This window comes from Condylostylus longicornis, unplaced genomic scaffold (assembly GCF_029603195.1).
Source record: "Condylostylus longicornis isolate FDR11 unplaced genomic scaffold, ASM2960319v2 ptg000252l, whole genome shotgun sequence".
Classification (NCBI taxonomy): Eukaryota; Metazoa; Arthropoda; class Insecta; order Diptera; family Dolichopodidae; genus Condylostylus; species Condylostylus longicornis.
Window position 1 is genome coordinate 246,811 of NW_026578217.1, and position 10,254 is coordinate 257,064.

The 10,254-nt window shown below is 31.2% G+C and overlaps 1 protein-coding gene across 3 annotated transcripts in view; it reads right to left on the reverse strand.

Annotated features, from left to right (window-relative positions):
* LOC129616616 (probable G-protein coupled receptor Mth-like 1) overlaps positions 1 to 9,570 on the reverse strand; it is a 224,743-nt gene extending 215,173 nt beyond the window's left edge. For all 3 annotated transcript variants that reach the window (XM_055532247.1, XM_055532248.1, XM_055532249.1), the window contains exon 1: positions 8,002 to 9,570. In XM_055532247.1, the coding sequence (XP_055388222.1) occupies positions 8,002 to 9,076 (1,075 nt within the window). In that variant the 5' untranslated portion in view covers positions 9,077 to 9,570. The remainder of the gene's footprint in view (positions 1 to 8,001) is intronic.
* Positions 9,571 to 10,254: the final 684 nt, after the last annotated feature.

A 10,254-nucleotide genomic window follows, 5' to 3' on the forward strand; every position in this document is an offset into this window, starting at 1 on the left:
GAAAATAGTGAATCCACCACAAATTAACGTAAGTGGAACGAACGTAGCGATCCATAACTCAGCAAAATACCTAGGAATGACTTTAGATGTCAAGCTAAGGTGGAAAGAGCATATAAAGAAGAAAAACATAGAATTAGAAAATAAATATAGAGAAAATTATTGACTCCTAGGGCGTAAGTCCAATTTGGAAATTGATAATAAGATATTAATTCATAACCAAATCATTAAACCAATATGGCGATATGGCATTCAGCTGTGGGGTTGTGCCAAGAAGACTCACATTAACAAAATTCAAACCTTGCAGAATAAAGTTCTGCGGGGCATGGTAAATGCGCCATGGTATATACGTAACAGTGATATTCACAGGGACTTAGGAATTCCTTTGGTTGTGGATGAAATTAGGAGTTGTGCTACAAAGCATAGGGCTTTTCTAGAACAGCATGCAAATATGGAAGCAGCTCCGCTGCTAGACAATGGCGTTATGACAGAAAGACTTAAACGAACAAGACCATTCGATTTAACACGAAATACCAATTTCCTTATGGAAGGTATTTAATTCCTGCACGGAACAACCAAGTTAGCGCGGAAGTAATAGTTGGTTTGTAGGACCAGTTTTATCCGTTCAGAATTTAGGTGATTTTTTAAGGTACAAGTCACGCTCCCTCACTGTCGGAGGAAAAAGGCAGATAGAGCCGTCCTTCTTCGTCTTTCGAGATTTTTTCTCCTATTAGAAGAAAAAAAAAAATTGTTTGCACTTGTCTTAACAAGTTTTGTATTACATTTAATTTCATTCTATACTTTACAGATTATCCATCTTTCGGTAAAAGAAATTCTTAAAGTGCAATCACGCTGAAAAGTAACATTCGCTTTCTCAATTATTAATCTAACATTATAAATCATCAAATTATAGTAACTTGGGTGAAAAGATTTTCCACAAATTCCGCTGCAATTAATTTTAGAACTAGTTTTCAGTCGCTCATCACATTTTCCGCACTTCATTTTTGGTAGCTTACATACATATATGTGTATATTTGCGCGCGAAAAAAGAAAAAGAAATAAAAAAAATGAATGTACTTTCTCATAAAACTAATTTTCTGCTATAGACGAGTGACAAAAAATATTTGTTTCAATAAACATCGATGTCTACAAAATCTTAAAATTTGAGAAACGTGATACTTGTCGTGACAAGAAACGTGCTGCGAAAATGAGCAAAAACACCGGTTTGTGATTATGATTGATTTGGAGTATCAATTCGACAATGTGATATTTGCTTATACTTTTTTACGGTAGAAATAATTCCAGCGCATTAGACCTTTATGGAATTTGCAAAACAATTTATATAGACGGATTAGAAAGAACTATAAGTGGAATAAATTCTAAAGGCGATTATGTTGATTTAAAGACAAATATGATCTCAGACTGCAAAGATATTTTTCTTCCAAGTTTGACTGATATTATAAATAAATCCCTTCAATTAGGTCTCTTAGGAATCGTGGAAACGGACTATTGTTATACCGATTGAAAAAGTCAAGAATGCTGAACAGCTAAGACCAGTAAACACATCGCCTATTTTGAAAAAATCTTAGAAAAAGGTTTATAAAATTATTTAATGCAAGCTTGAAAATTATTTAATGCAAGCAAGTATTCTGTGTGATGAACAATCAGACTTTAGAAACGGTTACTCTACAGAAACATCGTAAATTATTAGATTATGAACGAGTAGAAAAAAGAAACTGATGACGCAAAATCTATTGTAGCAGTGTTCTTAGACCTCAAGCGAGCATTTGTAACCATCGACAGAGATATATTACTAAAAAAAACTAAGCAAATATGGCATTAAAGGCAGTGAGTTGAAATGGTTTGAAAGCTTTTTGAAAAACAGGAAACAGAGCATCAAAACTAATCATACTATTTCAGCAAAAAAAATCAATTGAATTGGGAGTTATTTTATTTCTAATTTATATAAATGACATAAAAACATAAGGTTTTCGAATGTCTCTTGATTTTAGCTCATGATACTTTGGTTTATACTGTTTGAGGTAAATTTAATGATATTTAATCGCAGCTAAATTATGATCTAGATAATCTAAATTATGATCTAGATAAATATTAAAACAAGTAAAAACGTTTCACTCGGTATAAACCGATTGAATTATACCCTGCACCTTCCGTTATTGTATAGCAATTACTCGAACCTGTGAAATCTTTCTATAGAAACTTCACGGACATGTCTGATCTATAATTGGACATCCGATTGCCAAGTTTCTTGAATCTGACTATAATTTTTCCAAATATTTAAAATTAGCTTTTGGAGTTGTATGGCACATACCTGAACCTGTCAAGCAATTCCATCAAAACTTCACAAATATATCTGATCTATAATCGGACACACAACTGCCAACTTTCATGAATCTGACTTTATTATTTTTCTAAATATTAAGAATAAGCTTTTAGACTTGTATGGGAGCTACTCGAACCTGACAAGCAATTCTACCAAAACTTCAGATATATATCTGTCCTATAACTCGACACACAACTGCCAAGTTTCATGAATCTGACTTTATTATTTTTCCTAATATTTAAAATAAGCTTTTGGAGTTGTATGGCAAGTACCCGAACCTGTCAAGCAATTCCATCAAAACTTCAGAAATATGTCTGACCTATAATTGGACACACGACTGCCAAATTTCATGAATCTGACTTTATTATTTTTCCGAATATAAAAAATTTGCTGTTGGAGTTGTATCGCAGCCACCTGAACCGGTGCAGCTATCCCATTATAATTTTTAGAGCATGTGTAGAATATAATTGGACACATGTATACAAAATTTTAAATTTATAGCTTTATTAGTTTTTGAAATATTTAAAATAAACTCTTTGAGTTGTATGGCAGCTACCCGAACCCGTTGTCCAAATTAGTCCAATAACAATAGGGCTCGTCCTTGGCACAAAAGAAAAAACTTGTGAAAGTTTGATGTCGATTGCATTATTCGTTTTTGAGTTATCGTGCGATCGGACGGACGGACGGACAGACGGACATGTCTAAATCGACGCAGAATTTTACGCTGAGCAATAATATATATATATGTCCATACCGCAGATGACTCCTTCAAGTAGTTACAAACTCCATACCAAAGTTAATATACCCTTCACGAAGTGCAGAGTATAATAAAGGACGAAAAAATTGAGTGTTTGCCAGATTTTTTTAAAAAAATTGGCTTGTCGGCTAAAATAATATTTAATAAATTATAATTCAAATTTCTTCCTATGGAATTAAAAAACGAAAATAATTTGAATTCAGGACACTCGTATCAAATTTTTAGAAAATGATTAATAAATTACCAGTTAGTTTACATGCAACCAATTTTAATTTGATACTATTAAAATAATTTAAAAAACAGAAATCGTTTTTGGTTTTGACACAGTAAGTAGTTCATGAAGAATTTTTTATTTTAATATTTTGAAGAACTAGGACTTAGAATAGAAGCAGAATGTAGAACTCAGGAAGGAAAATATAGAATTCAGACACTTTTCAGGAAGACTAACTTAGAAGACTAATAATTTATTTAGGATGAGGAAAATGGGAAAATGTTTCCTACTAGTTTTTATCGATCTGCACTTATCATATCATCCTACTTCTGGTATACTATCGATTTTCAAACACTTTTTGCACGTAATCAATTGTTTAATGAATAAAAATATAAAAGTTCACATAAAGAAATATAATAAATTGTTGTTGGTTTTGTAAGCCTCATGTTTACTTGTATTAAAAAACGTATTTATTCACTTTACAGAAAACAGCTAAATAGAATTTTTCGATAGTTATTTTTTAGATATTAGGTGCGCAACTAAGTTCTCGCTGCTTTTTTTTTATTAAAATGCAACTTCACTGTCAATAAACACTTACATATACATCATTCAAAGTATTGCCCATCGCTGATTACAACTTTTTCCCATCTTTCTGGCAGAGCTTGAATGCCGTTGCGATAAAAGTGCTCGTCTTTAGAGGCTATCCACGAATTGAGCCATTTTTCGATGTCTTCATATGAGCGGAACTGCTGATCAGCCAGACCGTGTGCCATCGAACGGAACAAGTAATAGTCGGACGGCGCAATATCTGGGGAATATGGCGGGTGGGGTAGGACTTCCCATTTGAGCGTTTCTAAGTAGGTTTTGACGGGTTTGTGGCCGTTTTTCGCGCAGTGTTCGGCTCAGTCGCATCAATTGGAGTCGGTACCGTTCGCCAGTGATGGTTTCGCTTGGTTTCAAAAGCTCATAATAAATAACGCCAACCTGGTCCCACCAAATACACAACATAACTTTCGCAGCGTGTATATTTGGCCGAGCCGACGACGTAGAAGCGTGACCGGGCAGTCCCCATGACTTTCTCTTCTTTGAGTTGCTGTAATGAATCCATTTTTCATCCCCCGTTACAATGCGATGAAGAAAACCCTTCCTTTTTTGCCGCTGGAGCAGTTGTTCACAGGCGAAAAAACGACGCTCAACGTCTCCTGGCTTCAAATCATAAGGAACCCAAGTTCCTTGCTTTTGAATCATTCCCAACGCATGCAATCGCTTAGAAATGGCTTGGCGGGTAACTCCTAATACCGAAGCAAGCTGTTCTTGTGTTTGGCATGGATCCTCATCGAGCAATTTCACCAACTCAGTGTCTATTGACAAACAGCGAGAACTTAGTTGCGCACCTAATAGTTAGTTGATAATTTCAATTTTCGAGCATAGGACAAATACAAACATTGAGAGAAGACCGTTCAAATAAAAAAAACAAACTTCAAAAAATTGATATTAAAAATGCAAAAACTGGACAGACAAAGTTACCTTGTTACTTATAACAATAATAAATAATTAATCATAAAGATATGTAGTTTTGCCATTATCATTTTCTGATATTTAGGAAAACTTAAGCTAAAATATTTGTCGTAGGTGAAAGAGTATTTGATTTTATGACTTGGTCAATTATCTAAAAGTGTAAAATTTTCAGATTATCTATTTTTAATTATTAACCTCAGGATATTTAATCAAGATCATTGCTAAAATTTTGACTTGAAATCGGAATTTTCGATGTTTCTCAGAAAACTCCAAATTTCATTTTAATAGAAGAATTATTGGGTTTTAATGTTTTTTTTCATAGCCAACTCGAAAGAAAAAAAAATTTTGATTCAGAAATGTCATTTCGCTACAAATACATTCGCAATTTTAGCACATATAATCTAAAGAAAAAAAAATCGGACCTTGATATTTTTATATCAAGGAATAGCCAAAAAAATAACACCTACATAGGTGATTACCTAGATGCATAAAGATATAAAATAGATACATAGAATAGAATTTAAGATAGATATTTAGACATACATACATATGCATATATATATTACCGTACACTTTAGATATTACCGATATAAACCGTTATTCCAAATTATCACTAACATGTAGATTTTCTATAACAAGCGCTTAAAGTTGTACACTTTAAGTTTATATGTTTGTTTAATGTCTTTATATCTAACAAGTCCCAATACTCAATTTTCTTTACGAAATATTACGATTTTTTGGCTTCGTTGCTGGTTTTTACTTAAAGTGCCACTGATCGTGTCATATTTTTTATTATTTTTTTCTTTTTTTTACGTAAAAAAGAGTTTAATATTTTAAAAAATCTCAGGATATTATACACATTTTTTAAAAAGCTTCCCATTTAAATTCTATTGCACGAAAAAGAAAGAAAGGTAGGATGAAAGAAAATATGATAAAAAATTTCAAATTCATATTTCAGTATGGTTTAAAATGTTAATGAGGAAGGATGTATGATTTTTTATGCACATTTTGTATTTCCCAATAAGGTAAGTTGAGTAGTGTCGGCTAACAAAAATGTTATTAAAAGTAATATAGGTTGACACATTTCAACAATTTGAATTATCTCATTTCGGTTATTTATACGTTACTTATAAATTTGTTTCAAATAATTTCAGTTAGTTTTTAAGTTATTAAAAATAAATATGTATGTACCTACTACCAATAAATTTTTTTTAAATAATCATTTTAAAACTATTTCAAACATGTTATATTGAGTGCTTCAAAAATTTTGCTGTGTTCTTTTTTCATATTTTATTAGTAGGTAAACAAGAGCAATCTATTTATAAAATGTCTCTGCATGTGTATGTATGACCTATCTTAATTCTAAACGGAAAGAATATTACATAAAGAACAAAAATTTTAGAATACCTGTTATTTTACAGTAGGAATTTTTGAGTCATTTGGTAAAAAAACATTTATTTCAAAAATAGAAAAATATTCAAATCCGGTCATAAAAATATATGATTGTTTTTTCCAAACATTTTAAATATTTTTTTTTCTTAGGTAATTGATATAAATGATAGTAAGTTTTTAATATTTTTTTCAAATAAAAGTAGAGATAAAATTTTGAAGTTTATATAAAACTTGTATTTAACAAATAATATTCGATTGTATTTTAGATATTATTTTCTAATTCTCTCTTCAAATTTTTTCTTTACTATGTATTTATATCAATATTCAATAATTATCTTTCATTAATTATGTTTTCAACTTGACACCAAAGTTACTTCCCATATCTTGAGTTAACTTACCCTATAAGAAAAAAAAGCTGTTCACTTAAAAATAATGAAATGCTTTCAGTAACATATAAAACGTTGAAGGCGAAGGTTGTGCTTGTTGTTTTTCTGCTTTTTTTAGAATTTTAAAATGATTATCAATGAAAATATTAATATATTTTTTTGATTTTTCGAATATATTTTCTAAATTTTACCTGCTCTATAATAAGTGTGAATTTATTTTAATATTTCTTCTCAAAAAATAGCCACTTCGATTTAAAAAAACCCATATAAAATAAGGTCGTGCTTTCAAGTTTCTCTCTGAGCATTAGGACTTGTTAGATATAAAGATATTAGTTTGTTTAATATATCACATCATAATGGAAGAGTTCGGGAATTTCAACTGCAAAAAAAACCAAATATTGTTTGCATTTGGCTAAGAATTAGAAAAACCAAGTGCTTCCGTACTTTATAGCCTTCGTTATTATTGCGATGGTTATTTATTAAAATGAAAAAAAGATAGTAATATGAATACAAACATATTTTTTTTAAACACTAGTAGTAGCAAAAGTCCATGCACTATGCCAACAGAAAAGCCTATCGGCAACTCCCAAAACCTACACCCAAGTGCCCCCACGCAATCCGACCCACCAGGCCCCCTATCCAAACCAGCCATGCATTCGTCGTAGCGACCACAAGCCTCCTGGCCATTTACCCCAAAAGACAATGCCCCGTCAGCACCCTACCAGTGTGCTGACACCAGCCCTACCTTTTGTCCTTCTTTTGTCCCTGATAGGCCACATTGTTTTGGTCACCCTACACGTGTGAGCCTCCGCTCACAAGACCCTACTCCTCCTTCTACACTCACCACTAATGACGTCAAGATACGCTCCTAGTGGCAGAAGACGATCAGGTATCCCATTACCCCGTACCCTGCTGTACCAGCACACATTCACCCTGGACATATTGCAAGGTGCCCCAAGTACCCTCCTACATCGACCCAACCGAATAGGAAGCAAGTCCCCAATTAATCCTTGTTTAATGTTTCTTCTTCTTCTTTTTGTTTATTAAAAAGTTACACTATTATTTTGCCTTAAGCAGAATTATAAATTCAGCAATTCGGTATTGTAAGGATTTCATCAAGAATTTCTTATGTAATAATTTCAATCTTTCTCACAATTTCAAGCCCTAAGTAGTTGGTCAAAGTAGACTTCCCTAGTACATCATACCTTATAGTAATATGTATTCATGTTTTCTTTTTGATGTATAATTAACTTTAATTTCAGCCTAAGTAAAATACAAATTTTTTAGTCGCAAAATATTATGGCAGTTTAAAAATTCTTTCAAAATAAAAAAAACTGCGAAAAGAAAGACATTTTTTGTGACCATTCTTAAGTTTTTATAAATAATTAATACTCACCGACACAAACACATGCTGTCCCTTGTATCATGCTACCAAAAAGTTGTCCCATCCCAAGTAAAAAATCTCCAACTAGTAAGCAACTGACATAGTACATTTGACATCGCCAATGCAACGCATGGTAACTCGGTGGCAGTAAAAATCCAGCACTTAATGTTGCTATTAAAAATAGCACAGATATAAGGAGACAAATTGAAATCGCAAGAAGTTTATTATTTTCGTAACTATAAAATGTTCCATTATGTTGATATGTTTCTAATTTAAGAAATTCTTTATGATTAGTACAGACAACGATATTTATGGGATATGATGACAAAATTTGACCTTTTATTATATCTGCAAAATCACTAATAGTACTCTCCAAACAATAATCTTCAGGTAAAAATCTTTTGCCATCTTTCAAAATTAGCGACGCATTTTGCAAATTGAAATTATGTTCACTAAATTCATCAAGAATATGATAGTCTGTTGAACCCATTGCGCATTCAGGAAATCCGTAAATAATTTCGATGTTAGTTTTATTGAAAATATTTGAGTTGAACTGTATTGAAAAGTTATTCATAGATGGAAATTGATTAAAATAACATGTTTTTTTATCAATATTGTATATTAAGTTAGGACCACAGCATTTTCTTATTTGTGCTTCGTAATCTTTTGCGATATATGGCAAGCAAACAAGAGCTAACCCTTTATCAGCACAATAGTTATTAATATCAATCAGTGAAGATCTTTCTTGTAGAAATAACGAACCATTCGACAAAATCACAATATTCGGACTAGTATAAATTTTTGGGTCAGAACAGTTTTCAGGTTTTTTATTTGGTATAAAATCGATAAATTGTGGTTTATACCCTTGAGGTTCATAGTAAATTTTTCTATTCATTAAATGAATTTTTGGTATCCAATTTTCAATATTCCCAGGTGCACACATTTTGTTGTTAGAATTTAAGTGTTCATTTAAGGGACAGCACTTATTTATTTCAACTCGGGATGGTCTTCCACTCCATGATATACTCACTGACATAAGAATTATAACGATGCTAAATATAAGGTATTTTTGTTTCATTTTGTACATATTTCAGTTAATTTAAGATTGAATTTTGCACATAATCTTGTTTAATGATTAAAGTTTACAAAAAGTCACAATACGTGCATATTTTATGTTATACTATACATCCTTATACTACTTCCATAAACATATGTAGGTACATATATGTAATTATTTAAATTATGTTAAAAATTTTTGAATCGAAAACTTTCGCTTTTGGCTTATTGTACACAATTCAAATTATGTTATATAAATATATTTTAATCCAATTGACATAATTTTTACGAAGAAATTTATTAAATTACCATATTTTGTTAACATAATCAAAAAATCTTCAAATAATCATAAACATAAGCAAACATTAAACTCACGATTTCACGCTATCAATCGAATTAACTTTTTTTTTTAATTTCATATTTTGATTTTATTATGCTAGTTTCACCATATTCCACTTCACCAGTCACAAAATGGTAATTAATTATACTAACGACGAAGATACGCATACAAGAACACAAGCCAACTTAAAACGAAACGAATTATGATTTATGAAATGCAATGTTAATCCCCCACTAATGTGGGGACGATAATATTGAAACATCAAAAGTTCGATATACATATTTCGATTTTTCTGCGTACGAATAATTATAATTCCAAAATATCGGCATATTAATCTTTTTTTCTAATCTCTTAATTTTAATTCAATGTCAGTTTTTTTTCATTTGTTTTACTGTAAACAAAATTTCTCTAATAGAATCGTTTTCCCTTTTATATTCATTAGCGTAGAACTATTTGTTATATATTAGTGTTAGAGCTATTATATTTGTTAGCGTATATTAACATTTCACATTCCGTTTCAAACCCTTATTAATTTATCTCTACAAGCATATACTGTCTAATCGCATACCATCCCACTTTTTATTCACTTTTAAAACAGAATTCTCCTTTTCCTAATGGATATTTTAGTTTTCTCAATTGAGCTTTTGCATTTTTCCTCATACCTGTCACCTTCAGAAACATTTTTTTTTTTTAAAACAAGTGATCGAAAGACAAAGATAGGACCAAACCCAAAACGCGCCTGGACGGTCATAAACTCCTAAAACTAGTCACACTAACTAACGTTGTGCTCTATCGTGTTTTATACAGTTTTCTCTATATAGTTTTGTCTACATTTGTTTTCCAATTCTATTTCTTTTTTCTTTACGGTT